Source organism: Rhinolophus hipposideros (genome assembly GCF_964194185.1).
Source record: "Rhinolophus hipposideros genome assembly, chromosome: 1".
NCBI lineage: Eukaryota > Metazoa > Chordata > Mammalia > Chiroptera > Rhinolophidae > Rhinolophus > Rhinolophus hipposideros.
In genome coordinates, this window is record NC_138047.1 from 67,159,122 (window position 1) to 67,180,364 (window position 21,243).

The 21,243-nt window shown below is 33.7% G+C and overlaps 1 protein-coding gene across 5 annotated transcripts in view; it reads left to right on the forward strand.

Moving 5' to 3' along the window:
• CCSER1 (coiled-coil serine rich protein 1) overlaps positions 1 to 21,243 on the forward strand; it is a 1,122,213-nt gene that overhangs the window by 617,413 nt on the left and 483,557 nt on the right. For all 5 annotated transcript variants that reach the window (XM_081047475.1, XM_081047472.1, XM_081047474.1 and 2 more), the window contains one exon: positions 13,080 to 13,157. In XM_081047475.1, coding sequence (XP_080903601.1) covers positions 13,080 to 13,157 — 78 coding nt within the window. The remainder of the gene's footprint in view (positions 1 to 13,079; positions 13,158 to 21,243) is intronic.

The window sequence follows — 21,243 nt, forward strand, 5'->3', positions numbered from 1 at the left end:
CAACAATTGAGTTGATAGTAACTTTCATTCTCTATACTCACCTCCGCTATTCTTAGATTTACTCTGTCTCTCCTTCTCTCCCTAACTCTCCCTTACCTCCCTTTCTCTCTCCACCAACTTTTATTTTGTTGTACCACCATAAACTTGACTACTCTAGCTCTCAGACTTAACTGCTTTTGATCCAAGCATGACAAGAAAGATTAACTTATTTTTCTTCTTCTACCAAAATCGTCACTAGTCCATCTTGAATATAACGTCCACTCTCTGTAATCCATGAACTGTGACAGTTATCACATTGCACTACCCAGCAGCTCTGGCAGTAGCTATGTGGCTGGAGTGGAGGAATGTGAAGTTCCTAGGAAAGTATGGATGTGTGCAGGGGGCAAGGAGGAGTGTTGGTTAAAAAGATGAGCTTTATCATCTGAAAGAGGAATGCATTCACTTAAATATTCTGCACGTTCTTAGCCCCGTTACTAACACTTTTATAGCTTTCAGCAACTCAACTATCCCTTACGCCTCATATCACCTCATATATGCTTTATGTCTCACAGCTATCTCACCTCAACATGTCTTATTCACCCTCCTTCTCAATCCATTCTGCTTCCTGATCTCCCATTCACTCCCACTTCTAATTGAACCTGTTTCTCCTGCAGTGTTCCCCATATTAGCAATGTCACAACCATCCAGTCTTCCACTTTGCTCAGAACACAGACTTGGGTGCCATTCTCGACTTTTCTTTTTTCTTAACCGATCTATTCAATATATTACTGTCTTTTAAATCTTGCTCTTATTTTGAGACTGGAAAATATTCGTCTTTCCCAAAGCAATTCTTCTAGACTATTATATTATCTTCCAAATTCCCTTATTCTCATACTTCCCTTGCCTCTATTTTTTTTTCTCCATATAGCAGCCAGAAAAATGTTGGCTAAATACAATTGAATCATACTTAAAACATTTCCATTGTTTCCTACTGAACTTTACATAAAATCAATGCTTAGCAAAGCCTACAATCATCTTATGCTGATATTCATCTTGCTCACTAAGTTCTAGTCGCACTAGTACTTTTTTCAGTTTCTAAACACACACACACACACACACACACACACACACACAGTGCACAAAAGCATACACTTACCCCCACTCTCCACTTCCTGAGCTTTTGCCAATCTCTTTCTTTCATATGGTCCCCTACTCACTGCCTGTCTATGTCCTTATCCTGCAGATTTAACCTTTACCTTTAAAAGAAAAAAAAAAATATATATATATATATATACTTTATATATATATATATATATATTATATATATAAACCATATATATAGTATATATATATATGTATATATATATACATATATATATACTATATATATATCAATAATAGTAGGTATCCGATATATTAATTTCAGAAGTACAACATAGTGATTACACATCATAGTGATTAGTACCCACCTAGCACTATGCATAGCTATTACAGTATTATTGACTATATTCTTTATGCTTTACATCCTCATGACTATTTTGTAACTACCGATTTGTACTTCTCAATCCATTCTCCTTTTTCACTTATCCCTCATCCCTCCTCCCATCTGGCAACTCTCAAAATGTTATCTGTATCTATGAATTTGTTTCTGTTTTGTTTGTTTGTTTATCTTGTTCTTTAGATCCAAATATAAGTGAAATCACATGGCATTTGACTTTTCTCTGTCTGACTTACTCCACTCAACAAAACAACCTCTAAGTTCGTCCATGGTGTTGCAGATGGCAAGATTTTATTTTCTTTTATGGCTGAGTAATATACCGTTGTATATATGTACTACATCTTCTTTATTCATTCATCCATCGATAGACACTCAGGCTACCCCATATCTTGGCTACTGTAAATAATGCTGCAATCAACATATGTATGCATGTGTGCCTTCAAAGTAGTGTTTTGGGTTTCTTTGAATAAATACTGAGAAGTGGGACTACTGGGTCCTTCTTTGTCTCTTGTTATAGCCTTTGTTTTAAAGTCTGTTTAGTCTGGTATAAATATTGCTAGATCATTGGGCATTCTTATAACCAGTGTTTTGAACTCTACCTGTCGTAAATTGTGTGCCATTTTGTTTAGTTATTTTCCTGGAGCTTTGTTCTGTTCCTTCATTTAGGACATGTTTCTTTGTCTCCCCATTTTGGCTGCCTCCCTGTGTTTGTTCTGTATACTAGGTAGGGCAGCTGTGCCTCCTAGTCTTAGTAGAATGGTATAGTAGGTGTCCTGTGGGGTACTCCAAGTGTGTCCCTTGTGTGCTTATGTGTGTCTTCCTGTTATAGTTGAGCCTTAGATGCTGTTTACATGTCAGTGGGAGGGATTGACCCTAGAGCTCATTGTTTGTGAGGACTGGCTGTGACTACAGTGGAGAAGCTGTGGTACAGAGGCTGACCCTACAGAGCAGGGTTTGCTCTAGGAGGGCTCTGGTGCCGGTCCAGTGTGTCATCCTTGAAGGCAGCAGGGTGATGCTCCAACTTCATCTGAAGCCTGCCACTGGGCATGCCTGTCCTGAGACCTTCTGGGAGAGAACCCCACTGCTGAACAAGTTCAGCCACAGCCTGGGCCGTACCAGGGACCACCTGGAATGAGCCACAAAGTGAGCCACTAATGGATGTCCCCCAAGCTGTGCTTGGAGGTGCCTGGGAGAGGCCATGCATGGAACCAAAGCCAGCTGCTGCTAGTGCTTGCTTAGGGTTGGTCAGCAAGAGGTATGGGACACATTCAAGCCAGATGCTGCCTGTTTGGGGTTTGTGAACCTTAGAGAAGTTTTGGGAAAATCCACTGCCTTAGTCAAGGCAGGCCATTTGTATGGAAAAACCACTGGAAATAGCTTGGGTGGGTGCACAGGATGAGGGGAGTGGGGTCTCAGGGAATCACCAGAGTGGGGCAAAATGTGTCAGCTAGGTTGACAGAGACTCAGATATGGCACCTTCCTAAGTTTGCAGGCTAGGAGGGGGAAAGGCACAACAAAGCAACAATGGCTTCTGCCAGCATTTCTGTCTAGGGGAAATCTTCCCCTCCAGCCCTCACCCTGAAGCCAACAATTCAATTCCTCCCCATTGTTTCCTGACATTTTTCGAGCTACTGTCACAGTCTGGAGCTCAGAGTGAGTGAGTCTGTTAGTAAGTCCATCAAAGTTCACGAGCCCTTTAAGAGGAGCACCTGGGAATTCAACCACTTTCCTCTCACTCAGCCAGAACTTGTGGAGACTTCTTTTCCATGCACTGGAATCCTGGGCTGTGGAGCGTGGTGAGAAACTGGACCCCTTGCTCCTCAGGACAGGGGGTGGTAGGTGATATCCAAGGCAAGATATCACTCCAGATTTTTAACTGTCACAGGAAGGTGTGAGATCAACCATTTGTTCATCTCTGCCCCTTCTGCCAGTCTCCATGTGGCTTTTTCTGTATGTCCATAGTTGTAGGACTTCTGTTCAGCTAGAATTCAGGTGATTCTCAATGATAGTTGTGTAGCGTAGTTGTAATTTTGATGCAGTTGTAAGAGGAAGCACACACAGAGTTTACCAACTCCACCATCATAACCAGTATAGGTTTAACCTTAAGAACCATTTCCTCAGTAAGGTGTTCGCTATCATCACATTTTTATTCTCCCGTCTAGGTACTCATTGCTTCCCTTTGTATCACTTATCAAAATTTGTAATTTTGTACCTATTGATATGTTTCCTTAATGGAAGCCTATCTCCCCTGTGAACTATAAGCAGTGAAACTGCAAGGGTGATAGCATTTTGCTTATCATTCCCTATGTCATGAGAGCATTATGTTTTGCATTCTATATATACCAGTCCCTCTCTCTCTTTTTTAAAATTATTTTATTGGGGAGCATTGGGGAACAGTGTGTTTTTCCAGGGACCATCAGCTCCAAGTCAAGTTGCTGTCCTTCAGTCTAGTTGTGGAGGGCACAGCTCAGTTCCAAGTCACTGTTTTCAATCTTTAGTTGCAGGGGGTACAGCCCACCATTCCATGCGGGAATTGAACTGGCAACCTTGTTGTTGAGAGCTCACGCTCTAACCAACTGAGCCATCTGGCCGCGCCACCAGTCTCTCTTTAGAGAACCTGCTGGTTGCACAACTAGCAGAGTTGTGTCTTGCTCAGGAGTTGGGCTCTAAAACAGCTCACAGTGAATAATCAGCCAAAAATTTCATAGAAATAATTTTACTTGTAAATATAAAGTATATAAAATAATTAAACAAACATTGAAGAAAATAAAATATTATCATATTTCTAATTACACAAAGTGAAATCCTAATTTAATTTACATCATTAAATGTACTATAATTACTGATAGATGGCTTAAGAAGTAATACTCATTAAATATTTGTTGGAATCAGTTAAGCCTAGCTTTAAATGTCTTTGCCTACCAATTCTGTTTAAAAGGTGGATAAACAGACATCCAAAGCAGCTAAGTAATTTCTCTAGTCACATATAATACCTTCAGACTCTGTGTTTTATTAGATTCTGCTCCTCAGATATACATGTATGGGGTTTTATTTTATTTCATTATTTTTGCTTTTGAGGGTGCTGAAGGAAATTTGAAGGATAATGCATTTTATGACATTCAGAATTTATTGAGTTTGACAGTGAAGTTTGAAATGTGTGGACAATTTGGCGAAGTTTGATTCATGACATCGTCGTTTTCTAGCTGATTGTCAACCTAGAATGCTGTGCTGACTCTGCAAGTCTGTAGTGATCTTCTTCTTGTCTCCCTTGTACTTACTTGTGTTTCCATAATGCTGTCATCAGCATATTGCTGTAAATGAATGACTGCCTTGAAGACTTTTGTGTCATACACAGTATATTGTAAGAATTTTCATATACATTAAAATTAAGTCAATAAAATAAAATGCTCACAATCCCCTCAAGTAAATCTTTTCTTCAAAAAGGGAATCTCATTTTTAAAACATAGTGATAGTGGACAGGGTATAATACCTGACCTTCCTGAATAAAAAATATCAAAGAAAGCTAGAGGAATCTTTGCCATACATGCAAGAGGTCAATCTCAGTACTGCAGGCAGGTTTCTCTTTACAGCAATACACACTATATGTATATATGTGTGTGTATATATATATATATATATATATATATATATATATACACACACACACACACACACACACACACACACACACACACTATATATATATATATATATATATATATATATATATATATATATATATATATATATATATATAGTGAACAACTTTCCAGGTTGAATTAAGATTTTATGATTGTTCTGTTGGTCAACAATATACAACTCTCCTAGAAATTCTCAGTAACTATAGTCAAAGTCCATTTTTCCAAATTGATTCAACATGTGTGTGTATTTTTGAGGTCTGGAAGGGGCAATAAATAACTCCCTTTGCCCTCCGAAGTTCAGAACTAATTATAAAATAGAAGATTCAGAGATTGAATTATAATATAATACAATCCAAATCTGGGTTGGAATGCAGCCATATAAGCTTCCAATACATTATCTGAACTGAACTGAACCACTGGCGTTGCTGACACAAAGGGAAAATAGCAACCTTTTCCACTGGGAAAGAGTCTGTAAACATATGTCTAGACAAAGTGAGATTTCATCCTGTGGACAGGCCATGCCAGTAAGAAGTAGAGCATGTTTGTCTTAAAGTCACCTACCAGTCTATAGATGAAGAGGAGTGAGGGAAATGTAGGGAAAGAAACCAGAAGTGTACTTCTAACAGAAGTCCCCTCATGCAAATATGGACCAGGGAAATGGTAGGTCCCCTGACAAAGAGAAAGTGTGTTTTATAGAGTAGGATGTTGTTTTAGAAAGGAATGTTTGGGACTTGATGTATCAAAAAACTTTCCTGGGCCCTATGTCCTGTAGAAGACATTTCTACATCCGTGTTTTCCCATGTTTGCCTTCATTGGATGAATCACCTCATTAATTTCTTACACAAAATATAAAATTTGGGCAAGAATGAGGATGAAGTATATAAGATTTATATATACGTTACAAAACAACCTATCCGTGAAAGTATTTCTCACTTGTTGTTTTGGCATCAAATCCTCAGACAGATGTTTGATTTGTTGGTAATCTTTAAGGCTCTCACTTTTGTATCTCTGCTTTCTTCTCCCTTTCTTTTGTTTCCTCTTAAGTCATTTGTATAGCCTAGAATTACTAGAATAACCCCATAGTTAATATATCATTTCCAGTATGTCCCTAACTTAAATTTATATGCCATGCAGATGCCAGAAATTTTACTGGACTTGTCGTGTCACCAATATTAAATGACCTAAAGCAACTGCTTCTATAATATGTCAAGTTCACCATCTGGCATCCGGTGAATCCTCTCAAACCTTATGCATCATCTCTCATACACCTATGAGAGATGTATGAGATCCCTCATTCATTCAAAAAAGTATCAAGCACTTAGAATATGCCAAAAACTACATTAGGCAGTGTAGAGGCAATATGGCCCTAAGTAGACACGATCCTGTGGTAAGCAACTTATATGGTAGTGCACAGCACAGACTGAATTATGGGCAAACAGCCAACTAAAATAAATAATTGCCAATTGAAATGAGAGACATTTAGGGGGAAAAAAAGGTTAAAAGAGAGAATCACCTGTAGATCAGAATGTAATTTAGATAGGATATCTCTAAGGCAATAACACTTACTCTGAAGAACAGTTCAGATGAAGGAAATAGTGTGTTAAAAGTTTAAATGTGAAAAATCTTGGTCCACTCAAGGAACTGAAAAGAGATGACTAATAGTCACTTTCTCAAGGGGAAGACTGGTATGAAATGGAGTTAGCATATTAAATAGGGGCTGGGAGAGGCAGGGGCTCTACATCTTGGTAAAGGTTTCCTTTTTATTGTGTAGACCAGTATTGTTGGATAGAAATACAAAACAAGTATAAATGGTAGTCATTTATAAAATTTAATATTCAAATTTATTTTATGTAACTTAATTTATCTGAAATAGTATCATACAATATGTAATAAATATAAAATTGTTTGCAATATATTTTATTAATGAGTGTTTTTGTACTTATGCCTTCAAAATCCAGTGTGTATTTTATACTTACAACACATCTCAGTTTGGACTAGCCACATTTCAAGTGCTCATTTGGCACATGAAGTTAGTGGCTACAATATTGGAATGAGATAGTAACAGGTTTTAAGCAGAAGATAGATGTGATCCAAATCACATTTTCAGGTTACTTTGCTGTTATTTACAGATAAGATAGAGTATTGAAAGTATGGTATAGACAGGACTAGTATCAGTAAAGAGGCTGTATTAGTTTTCTTTGGCTGCTGTAACAAAATACCACACATTGGCAGACTTAAAACAAAATAAATGTATTCTCTCGCAGTTCTGGAGCCTTGCAGTCAGAAATCAAGTTGTCCTCAGGATCATGTTCCCTCTGGAGTCTCTAGAGAAGGATCCTTCATTATTTCTTCTAGCTTCTGGTGGTTGTTGCAGTCCTTGTCATTGCTTGACTTTTAGATACATCACTCCAATTTCTGCCTCTTTTGTCATATGGTCTTCTCTTCTGTATATCTGTGTTGCTGTGTCCCAATATCCCTCTTCTTATAAGGGTACCGATTATATTGGATTTGTGATTCATCCTAACTATGCATAACCTCATCTTAACTTGATTACATCTGCAAAGATCCTATTTCTTAATAAGGTCACATTCCCAAATTCCAGGTGGATAAGACTTCGGGAGTGACACTATTCAATCCAATACAGAGGCTATTTGAGTAAAAAAATGGTGGTGGCTTGTGCACAGCTGGCACACATCTGTGCTCCATTTCCCTGCTCACCTCTAGGCAGTGGATAGGGTAGTGGCAGTAAATATAAGAGGAAGAAGTGATTGTGAAATTAATTTGAAATGTAATTAATAAATATCTTGAATCATGGAGGGGCCAGACCCAAACAATCTAGGTAATATTTCTCTCTTTTATTGGTAATTTTTATTTATTTTTCAGTTACAGTTGACATATCATATATTACTTTCAGGTGCACAACATAATGAGTAAACATTTATGTAACTTACGAAGTGACGGGTAATATTTCTCAATCACAACTTCTCTCGTGGTTTTTCTGATCAGTCACTAAATGCCTATGTTTTTATCCCAGAAAAGTCATGTCCTTAGCTTCCAGAGGATTGAACTCAAAGACATCTCTCTAATGTCCCTGTTTATGAGGATGAGTACTTTCTTAATTAGCTTCCCCTTACTGAGAAGATTATTAAACTAGAAAAAATAGATAAGCCTGTCATAAACACTAAAGAAATCAGATAGATTTATCTTATATATTTATTTATTTATTTATTTATTTATTTATTTACTTACTTACTTACTTACTTATTTATTTACTTACTTACTTACTTACTTACTTACTTACTTACTTACCTACCTACCTACCTACCTACCTATCTATCTGTCTATCTATCTGTCTATCTATCTATTAGGATAAATGTCCATATGATTTACATCTAGAATATTGCATTCAGTTATCTGGGTTACAACTATCTTCAATGATTTTAATCTCCTAACATATAAAAAGCCCTGAATTACATTTTCTTAAATGAATTGACATAAACTCTTCTTAAATCTAGGTATATTTTCAATTTGTATAATCTCTTATGGGTTAATGAGTTTCATAAATTTAAAATATGCTATGTAATGATATGTGTTCTTGTTTCTTGAAAAAAATATTTCCAGTGCAGTCTCAAAGTGGTGGGTTATAGATGTCAGGCAATTTCGTAGTTCAGGTATCATAAGTTTAGATGAAAATAAATATGTTATCCAGGTGTTTGTTTTATTGATTTCTTGACATTTCCTCCAAAGCTGGGTCTCCCAATGCAAACTTCTCTTATCTAAGTTGAAGGACAATATTGACCAGTGGAGCTATTTAAGTATATAGCTAAAACTAATATTTACTTAGATACCGATATCTGTTATTGAAGTTAAGTGAAGACTGCATGAGGATCCTTTGTTATTCTTCCTCTTTTTTGTTACATGTTAGCGATTTTCCATCACAAAAAGTAAAAACTAATAATAATAATAATAATAATAATACATTTTAATATCCAAGAAACCTTATGTTCTATGTGAGGTGGTTTGATTTGCTTGATCACTCTTGTGCTTGTTTATAATTCTACAGATGTCTTCCGTGATATGCCCTCATTAAAGGTGGTTGAAAATAATGTGATCTCTGTGATAATGCCTTTTCATTCCTGAGCTCATCCTGGGATTTGACTTTATTAAGCAGTGCCAATATTTTACCCTTTAGTTTTTTGCATTTTTTTAACAAGTATTTTTTTATTATTGACATTGAACCCCATTACAAAATGATGTTCAAATTCTTTTTTACCCACCAAATTTCTAGTTTAAATTTGACTCAGATCACTTTGTGAATTTTCTTGTGTTGAATTATATTTTAATTTTAAAAGTTAACTTTTCTCCTTTTCCAGTGTCAGTCTTTCAATATCATGTCTTTCCATAAACTTAATGTTTATATCCGTGACTTAGAATCTAAATTCATGATTATACAATTTTAAGGAGTCATTGTATTCTTTTTTACATTTTTAAGATATTTCTTTTTTGCCCCTAATTCAAACCTACTCTTTGCAAATCTTTCTTTTTCAAATTTTGGATAATAACACAGATTATTTTTTCCCCCGTTAGCCTCAAGTTACAAATTCATGTAGTAGAATTGTAATCACTATTATATATATTGCCGATATCCAGTTCTGTTAATTTCATTAATAAAAATACATTTTCTTTTATTGTAGATTCTAAAGCTAACTACTACAAGTAGGTATTCATGTTGTTGTTTTTTTTTAAAGTTAAACTCCCTTTCACCTTGTAGATTAATTTCACAAACTTCTGTGTAAGTAATTAAAATAATAGTTTAAGATAATAAGTAGTTATAACTTGGAATTACTGAATATTTTCTTTTCAGCTTGTTTTACAGTGCTCAGGTTAACATGCATTATTTTTTTTAAAATAAATCATGTAGATGAATAAAGTGTTATATATAAATACTGTTCATAATTGTTTATGTTACTCAAGAATAATAATGTAAATAAATACAAATATATTTTAAAATAAGAATAAATAATTTAACAACTTAAGTAGAAGCAGAATATATTTTTAGGTTGATAATATCATTGCTGCCAAAAGGATTTCATGCTTATTCTAAGCTCACCTATGTTTTATTAAACTTAAGTAAGAAAAAAAATAGTGTGCTTTTTTTAGTATGGATATTGTCACTGTGTGGAAAATTTAAAGAAAATGAGATATTTTATCAAGATTATAGATTTAATTATAAAATGTGTCCACCAGAAGTTGAGTTTTTTCAATTATCCCCTGCTCCTCTGAGAGAAGTTAGAAGAAAGAATTGCAATGTTTGCTTACATTTAACAAAATACTGTAAGAGAGTCATATTAAATCATGTGGTCAAGGAAAATAAAGTTTAATATACTTCAACTGTTTCTCTTCTTCTCCAAGTTGCTTCTTCTGATTGCCTTTCTTATATATAAGGTGAAATGATGTATTTAAATAAGTTCTGTTATAATTTAGTTATAATATTTGTATGTCCTTTAATTGTAAATTAATATTTCAAAATTTAAGAAAACTCTTATATATATGTACATATATATATATTAGAGTTTATATATATATATATATATATATATATATATATATATATATATATATATATAAATTTCTTACATAAGAAGTAAAAATTCTCTTTAGTCCTACCATCCAATGATATCTATTTTTGTGGTATGTCTTCTATGTGATTACGTATAATACTCTTTTTATTATATGTTAAGTTTATCAGTTCATAAATATCCACCTATCTTACATAAGTGCAAGAGACCCATGGATAATTATCTTCTATCAGCTATATAGTTTTTATTTAATGTTTTAATTGTATGTTGTAGAAATTTATCATAAGCTGGCATATATTTTCTTCCTACTATTTCACTAAATAAGATATTTAATTCTTAATTAAGTGCACCTAAGTCTATTGGAAATCTACAATTTACTCTCCATATTTGAATATGGCAGGCAAGTGCATACATAATAAGTAATTAAAATGACATATTTGTTGTAAAAATGCCTGCAAAGGGAGGCACAATAAATTTAGTTACAACTGTCTGGTTTGTTTTTTTTGTTTTTTTCCTTTTTTTTTAATTTCCAAAGATAACTAATCCTGATTTAAGGTTTGTTTGTTCTGCTTTGATTAGACAATTGACTAGTAAAGCTGTTTGGATATTTCACTTATTTTCATTTAAATTTTCTAAGTCTTAGAACTTAGACCAATGAGCTGGAGTTTTATCAATCCTTTCCAACTTCTATCTCATGACAGAAGCCCTTGAAAATAGAAATGTGAGCCGAAGCATAATGGGAGTATTTGTTATCCATTCTTCCCCACTCTCATTAGTGCATGGTTTCTAATTATTACACAAATGTTTATACACATACAGATTTATAACAGAACTTGTTTTTCTGACACTCATGACTCTAACCTATTTCAGAAATAGGTAAACTTTTCTAAACAACCCTTCAATGATAATAAACATTGCTTCCTTTACCTCATACTATTTCTCCCTGTTCTTTCCCCCACACCAGTATGAGTCTAAATAAACACAACTTATTACATCTCACTTTAATTTAGCTTGGAAACTTCACTTTCACTTGCCCTTTTCAAACAATTAACATCTTACTTCACATTACATCTTTCTGAATTGTCTAAGCTCCATTTTATTTTTGTCTGAATAACAGTGCTAGAAATTTTGTGATAGGAAAGTTAAACACTATGAGACATTAATAGTACATAAAGTTGTTATTTTCTATATTTCAATAAGTCAAAATAAATTAATGTTTACCTAAATGATGTATTTACTTTGTTAAACAACTCTGATAACTTGCAAATCTTGGTTAGAGTTGAGGGAAATAAACTGGGATGGGGAAGAGAAGGAAGAGGAGGTGGGGAGGGAAAGGTAGAAGAAAGGAAGGGAAGGATGAGCGTTGTGCAATTTGAGTTCTTGGTAGTGAGGTTCTTGATGACCACTGTCCTTTTCTGGAAAAAGATGAATTAAATCACAGTTTTTAGCATTAAGATAATTTATTACGCATTCTAAAGAAAATAAAACAAAAAATATTCTGTACAGCAAGTTAAGTCAAAAAGAGAGTCTAGTGGAATCACATAAACTTCTATGGAAACTTCCTCAACTTCAACTTTCTAAACAGTATTGATCTCATTGAAAATGGGTGGTAATAGTAGTAAAAACCCCAAGATGAGATCTGAGTACCTCACTCCCAGCTGTGCCAAGCGAACAGTAGACACATTGCAAAGTAATTAAGTTCAAGATCCTTTTTTATTTTAAGTGACACATTTAGAACTGAAAAGAGAAGGCTCCAGCCAGAAACCCAGTCAAAAGAGATTTAAATTAGTATATTTGTACTTTAGATCTGAAATCCCTAAGTTCCTTCACGTATTACTTCCCTTACTGAGTTATAAAATGATTAGATTAGTATCACATCTTTTAAAGTAAAAGTTCTTAGATGTGCAGATTCCAGGAGAGAATTAAGAAAAAAAAATTAAAAACAAATTAAATGTAATGCACTGGTATTATTTATTGTGTGGGATTTTAAATGTAAATGGTGTGAAACAAGAGCAAAAATTGCTATCAATTTAGTTTTAAATAAACAAACAAACAAACACAGAAACAAACAGCTCACCAGAAACAACAGAGACACTTAGTCTTGGAATTAAGCAAATAATGCCTTTCTAGGATTCAACAGTGGTTCTGAGTCAGTGGTTCTTGTATTAAAAGAAAAAAATGGCAATATAGGGGTATGTATGACCTGAAAATTAAAGGTCTTAATATTTAAGCTGATAGGCAAAGCAGCAACAGGGCAAATTATGCACACAGAGAATCAGGAATTGCACACTAATCAAATCTTAGTAAGTAGGGAATATTAGTAGAGAAGTCCATGACTCACCAACAATGTGTTTTCGTTTTTTGTTTATTTTCATTTTGCAGGAAAAAGTCCAGCATTTACAGAAGGCTTTTGCTTCAAGAGTAGATAAATCCACACAGACTGAACTCGTAGGCTATGATGTAAGTAGCTTTATAAAACCGTTTTTATCTTCTTTGTTGATATTCATACCTCCACAGCTTATTTACCTCTGCTGCTACTGTGTCCATGCATTGATTTAATAGAATTTAGTGGTGCCCCATTCATCTTTTGCTCTTAAATAACCCCCAAGTACCTTTGGAACTGAAAAAGATAATTACAGGCACTGACTAGCATACCAATGTCTTTTTTTTTTTTTTTTGACTAACATCTCTAATACAGTTTTTTGAATTAGTGAATTTGCAGACCCATGGGTGATACATACTAAAATACTAGAACAATTTATTATTAAGAAAGTACTAATTTATTTACTAACATTTTAATAAAGTTTGCAATCACCAAAACTAAGCACATCATTTTTACATTCTGGCACATAAAAGGAAACACAACTCAAAAGAGAAATTTACAATAATATTTTAGCTCTTTGGGCTTTAGGGCAGGCTGCAGAAAATAACTTAATTGAAAGTTAGCATTTTTCCTTAGTCTAAAATACTTGATGAACTGTCAAAATAAGATTGTAAAACATGTTTGAATACAAGATTGCTTCTGGTAACACTGAATGATTTCAGATGACTTTGATTCAAAAATCTGTCTTAAACACAGCTATGAAATTGTTGTTTTGCTTAAGTTCATGACTTTAAACTTCCTTTTGATGAAAAAATAGAGGAATCATCATCTTTATTCTGTATGTAATATTTGTAAGAACTCTCTCTTCCATTTAAAAACATTTATTAACATAATTTTTAGCACTTTATTGACAAGTATAAATAGAATAGATGTAATTTAAATTGTTTAATGAAGGTGTGTAATGATAAAATGTATGTTTATTTACATATCATCATTTTAAATAACATAAATATAGATGTTACTTTTGTTTTGCCTTGCAAAATATATTAATATATTTATATAAAGCTGCTTGTCTCTATTAGGAAATAGACCATCGCTTCTTGGCATTTTGGCTAAAAAAATATATATAGGAAATAAACCAAAGTTTTGAATTGCTGCATAAATTGTTTTCAGATATTTATATACAGCATTTTTCACTTTAGATTATTTTTCAACGATCTTTGTGGAAGAACTTTTATTAAAAGTAATAAAAGTAATATTTTATTAAAAGTAATGTATTCTTAAAACAAGAAGGGAAAACACTTAATGAATTTGGACTCAAATACTCAATTTTATCCAATATGAGGAAATGACATTTGGTACACTGAATTCTAAATATCTAAGTGTCTGGATATAAACATAGAATATAAGAGATCTATTAATACTTTCGGGACCGCTTGTGATAAATACTTGCTAAGAGATGAATGGTACCTGTGGGGGATAACTGCGCTGTAGCTACTAGCAGCCTTTTATGTATTTGTCTATCTATGCCTTGTAATTTTCTCGTTTCTACAAAAGTGTCTTATATCAGTGTTATTTAGTTTTCTAAGCATGTAAATAAAAATTAAGCCATGAACATAGCTAATCCTTGTTATTAAATCCCCATTATTCCAGCTTATTTTTATATTTGACAACGAAAGTTTAGTGTATTTGCCTGGATTTAATTAAGGTTAAAGAGTAATAATTTCTTGGTAGTAAATCCTTAAAGGATCCCTTTCTACAAGTGTCTGTTATGATTTTAGTAGTTTTAACTAGAATAATAATGCTTTCTAAAGATTTTGTGTTTCATCTTTCTTGGTGAGATATATTCTAGGACATAATCATCCAAATCAGCAAATTAACTACTGTAGGTAGGCATTCAGAACTTTATACCAGTAATTAGATGTAGCTGTAGTATAAAGTTTAGAGAATTGTGTATGGAAAAACACGAGACGAGAAATACTTTCTATAAGCAAATTAGAAATAAATAAAGCATTTTAAATGTGATGAATTATGTGACTATTTGGAATATATGATTCATCAATAGTGTATTTTTTCCATAACTAGGGTATCTTTTCTATACTTTTCAATATCTACTTATAAATTACTTTTCAGATTTTCATATGCAATAAGAATCATTTATCTTTTAATTGTCAATACTTTGCTCACATTTTTCTCAGGCAGTATAGTTTGACAGTATTTTAGTTTTTTAAAAATATGATACATATATGTATATACATAATATACATATATATCCACATCGACTACTATACTTATAATTTGCAATATTTCTCTGAAAAAAATAATAAAAAATCTTGTAGAAATCTTGCATATTATTGATGATTCTTATAGTCTCTTGCTTTATTCCTAAAGCTGCCAAATATTAACCACAAATTGTTCTTTATGGATCATTACGAATCATGTTTGAGTGATATGAATGTGAGAATATAAGAGACGACAAGTATCTATTACTATAGTCTACTTGGGAAGTTAGCTATTGCTACACATTTTGCTTAAGATAGGAAATAAAATCCCCATAAGACAATAACAATAAAAACGATTAAAAGAATTTCCAAAAATCCACTACAGTGAATCAGTTCAAAGGTTTGTACAATAAACTACTCTATCCTGCACCAGATTTACCAGGAGACTTGAAACTAATGTTAATGTACAATGTGCTCTGATTTGTAATGCACATGGCAAAAATAATTTCAGAGTGTCTTAGCAAAGGCCTATAAACACAATAGTTCTAGTGATGTAGGAGATTGTTAAATAAATGATGGATGTGTCTTAAATAATCAATGGCAATTTAACCTCTTTCACCTTCTTCTGTCTGAGCAGGTTTAGTTTATTGAAAGATCAAAGAATAATTTCTAAGGTGTCACTTGTGTTATTAAAACAGGGTAGGAGATGAATAGATGCAGTCAAGTAGCAATGTTGCCTATTCTATGATTACTATAAAGGTAGAGAAGATTCTTCTGATTACATCAACTATATAAATAGAAGCATCAACATAGCACATATGCTGTCTTTAAATATTTTATGGTTTGAACAACTGCAAATAACATTTTGGTTAGAATGATAGAGAATTAATAGCCAAGATGCTGCAGTGAAGATATTATATTCTAACACTGAGAAAATCCAGGTACTTTCATTAATTTGACATCTTCATGGATAGCTTTTTTTTTTAACTTCCTTTTGATGTTCTACAAAAGATTGTCCTTTTAAATGTGACTAATTGACTTTAAGTAAATTTTCTTTTCAATTGGTGCCTGAACTTGACTCAGAGCAGTCTCTAAGTTGCTCTTTTAGTCAAACGTACTAAAGATTTAAAAGTGCTTTTTTTTTATTAGAGTATGTTTTACACTTATAGTTAATGAGAAGTATTTATTTGTCTTGAACTTGCAATGTTTTGTTCGTATTTTCTTTGAGTTTTGAAGTTGTTGAGTATTTCATCAAATATTAAATCATTAATTACTGTTAGTGATTAATGAAAACCATTGGTGGTTTTCATTTGCCTATTTAAAATTGACTTCTCTGTAGCATCACACACCTTTTATCTCAGTTACATATGAGTGCAGCATAAATCAATTTGGAAATGCATGCTCATACCACTGTGTATTTTTCAGATATTTTAGCACATTTTCCAACTGGTCGGATTTACTTTATAAGTGCAGTTTAATACTCACATGCTAAGAAAATAATAATACTAGTTGTGTTATGAATACACATTTTGCAGAACTTCTCAATGCAGTGATCTGTATAATCTCAATCTATGTTGCTTTTCTTAGATTTAATTTTGGAGGTCCTCCTGCACAATTAGTAATGTGCAGGGAATTCTAGCAAATATGAAAATAGTTCATCATGTAAGTAATAAGAATGAGTAATTTTTAATCATTTTATTAGCTAATAGACTAAGAAAGAGAGTATTTCCTGTTATGCTAATATATTATGTCAGCCTATGGATTAAGCTCAATTCTAAGAATTAAATAACTATCAAATAGGCTCTCTCATCCGCCTGTAGTTTGTTTGTTAAAGCTTTCTATATGGGATCCATTCATTGCTAATCATATTCCTAAGATTCAGTTCCGCTCTTCATCATGTATCAACATGCTCAGAATTTAGTAAACGAGTGTGTCCCCACACATGCTTCATTTGTTTTACCTATCTCAGGCATTTCTATTTATTTTTGCAAATTAAAAAATCAAGATTACAAAGTGAATGATATGTGGCAAGTTTTTTTTTCACTATAATTTTTCATATTACCTTACAGACAAGTTTCAGACAAGAACATCAATTAAAAACAATTACAGGAAACATGACCATTTGCCACCAGTGCATATTAACATTTAATAGAGGAATCACAGCTTACCCAGTGGTGAAGTTCTAAAAATATCACTTGTGAAAATCCCTACATGCATTCATTCAACAAATATTACTAAGTGACTCTGAAAACCAGACTTTGTTCCAGCTATTTGGTATACATCTTTTAATTAAACAACAAATATTCCTTCATGGAATTTGCATTTTGTGAGGGGAAACTTACAATAAATATAATAAGTAAATTATATAGTACATTAGAAGGTGCTAATTACAATGTGAAACAGAAAAAAAAAATAGCACAGGGAAAGGATAATTGGGAACGTAGGGGTGGGCTATGATCAGAACTTTTAAACCAGGTTATCTGGGGTGGTCTGAGGGTGAGATGTGAGACTTGAAGAAGGTGAGGTGAAAATCACTTTTAGTCAGAAATTCTTTTGTGATATGTGCGTCATGATAACCCCTTGAATACCTTCAGTCAGTAAGAACGAATTGTTTTAGCTTGGTGTAGCGCTAAGTAAGAATAGTTGGCTTCATGTTGAGGCCATGCAGTATGGGAAAAATGCATTCTGTACCATTAAACCTTAGAATCAGACCCAAGCCATCAAGAGACTTCACATCAGGGAAATACAGACCACCTGAGGGCACAGCCAACTGGCCTCTCAGAGCATATTCACTTAGCATAAGCATATGGAAGAGAGTTGGGTAGAATCATCCATGCTATGTATATTACATTTGTTTTTTTTCTCTTTTACATGAACTCTCTCTAACCCCTTCTCTCTCCGTGTGCCACCCTTCTTATAGAGTTGGCAGACTTGAATGTATATACTCTAAATGTATAATTAGATTTCATTGTTTATCAGCACATCCCATTTATCAGAGGTGTGCCAGTAACAGAAACAAATGTAGAAAGCACTCAATAATTACTTAGTGAAAAAATAAATGAATAGTTTAATCAAAAGACTGCAATGTTATTTTTGGAATATTAAAAATCTACAGCAAATCAGTATGAATTATTAGTCACAAAACAAGTTACAGAAGGGCATATTATTTTATATTATTTTATGTTTTGCATTATTATTTTATATTACTTTGTTATATCTAAGAAATACTTTGAAATGACTACTTGGTGCCTTTTAGAACAAAGCATAAGTGCGGATTAGCATAGATAATCAATGATTTTAAAACAGAAGTGCCAACGTGCAGTAGCCTTTGCATACTGCATTGAATGCTTGTTTCTAAAATCCTGAATCTTTATCTAGGAGCCAGATCATTCCTGGAATGCCTCCAGGTCTTTAATTCAGCTCTGACTACAAAGAATTAGGTAACTGATAATTATTTTATCAAGAGAATTTGTGGTTGAAATCCTTATTGGGGTGGGGGATAGGGGAAAACAAGGTTAGGTGTTAACTATAAAAGCTCTTGTAATTATAAAAACATTCATTAAAATAAAACAATAAAAATTACATGAAAAATATTTTGGATAGCTTGAATTATGTAGGGGAGGAAAGATAACTTTCCCTCTACCCTTCTAGGTTCTTGGCTGAGACTACCCTATAATAAGAGACAGATTAACAAAGGAAAACAGTTTAGCAATAGGTATACCTCTCTTATTTAAGGGAGATATGCAGGAAAACTGAGTAACTCCCCAAAATGGCCCAAGCCACTATCTTAAATACCATCTACAACTAAGACAAAAGAAAGATGTTGAGAGGAGGGGGAGATGGGAATGATGTAAATGATGTTGGATCTGCCTGGCAGTTTCTGGGTGTTCGCCAGAATTGTGTATCATGAGACCAAAGAATGGAAACATAGACCCAGGAAAGACAAAGAATTTAAAAAGAGGAGAGTTTATTGAAAACAAAGGGTCAGAGCTGAGCAGGAGGAGATCCCAAATGGGGGTGCCCAGTGACTGAAGCAAAAGTACTTGCTTTTATACCTTCCCCTGCCTACCTGGGCAAGGGGCTGTGGACTTCTAATGGAATTCATCTATCAAGTTTGTCCTGTTTGTCCATCTTGAAGGTATTAATGATATAACCCATTCCTATCTATCAGATCTGCCCCTTTGTCAGGCCAAAAGGGATTTGAGATAATTTATTAACCTCAAGGTGCGTTCTCATATCTTTGTTCTGGAGTGAAGGAGACATTCTAGAAACTAGAATTTTAGGATATGGCTGCCTTTTGTTTATTTCACCAGCGACACCCTGTGTGAACAGGTAGACCCCCTGTTTACCTACCAACATACTAACCTGTCTCAGGAAGCCAGTATGGGAGGTGAGAAGAAAAAGCACAGAAAACAAGGTTATGGTTATTATGCAGATTTAAGTTGGTACCTTCTCTAGTGATAAGAGTTTCTAGAGATTAGCTCATCTTCCTCTTTCTGGTTCTGAGAGGGAGACACTCTTAAAAATGGAGATTTCCCTTATAAATGTAAATGTTTCTTACAAATAGTAACTTTTACTCAACTATCAGAGCTTATCCTATGTCTGCAGGTTTTTTTGTTCGTTTGTTTGTTTTCTTTTCTTTTTTATGACTGCAGTTTCTTAAAAGTAACCTACTCAAGGTAATCTTTATGCTAAATAGGCATATTTTAGGGTAGTAGGTTTTTCTCCCCTTCACTAGCTTCTATCTCCTGCCTGCAAAAGAACTGTTTATAACTGTACAGGGGGAAAGAGATGTATTAGATTATTAATATGTTAAAAAAAGATAATTCAACCCAGTAAATTTGAAGATCTAAATGACTCATAAACCCTGCAGCATCATCCACTGTAGTAACTAAAAGGGTGCTCCAAGGAATTGTATAAATGGAAGGTTTTTCTTTTGTTTTTTCGTGTTTTTTTTTGTTTGTTTGATTGTTTGTTTTTTTGTAGGAAGAAGGGTGGGGCAAAGGAGCTTGTTTTAACAAAAGAAAAGAAAGGATTCTTTTTAGAGGAAAGAATCATCTTTTGGGAGGAAGAAACAGCAAATATTTTTATCAGCAGATTGCCCCTTATTTCTATGAGCGATGTAGAGAGCCCACATGACAGATTCAGTGTTGACCAGAAAATTCCAGACTAGTTGATTAAGATTACAGTTCTGGGAGAGGTTAAAACAGTGATTAGTGAAGGTGTTCAATCTACATTTGATATCATGGGCTTTAGCACAAGTGGTGCCATTTTGGGCCTGCGGTGTTTCTTCAACAAGTATTTCAAAATAAAGATGGAAAATGTTTTCATAATAACTGTAGAAAGCTGAAGGAAAAAAAAAAGTTTCATAAATGTTTGGCTTTATACCAAACAGTCAAAGAAATGAAAATTTTTAAAACATCGCATTGCAGAAACTTCATAGAGCCACATGTAACATTAACCCTGTGCTCTATAAAGTAAAAATAACAGGAAATGATAACTTTATGTGACACTACATGATTAAGATGCTAATTAGTTTTTTAAATATATAAAGCTGAATTACTTAATAAAGAAAATTTATACCAAAAGAACATAATTTGTACTTCAGAGTGTTACACGGGGGTTCTTGCCCCTCTCAGGATAGAAATCAAGAGTGGTTGAAACAGTTTTGCAGAAAGGTGTGTTAAAGCGAAATCTTGATGCACGAAGGAAGCACACTTCAGAGAGAATGAATGTGGCTCCCCAAGGTTTACAGGTATAGCAGTTTTGTGGACTGTTGAGCTTAGAGGCCACTTCTTCCTCTTTCCTTTTTTCCTCCCAAAAGTATGTTGAGGCAAGCAAGTCCTTCCCTCTGCATTGTACCTACATGCTATGTCATGCATCACATATCTCATTAGCATCTTAAATCTCTACTGAGGTTTGTGATTTTTACTATGATAATGAAGAAAAGTTAACTGTAGGACAGCTCTTTAAACTAATGTGCATGCTCAATTTTAGGAAC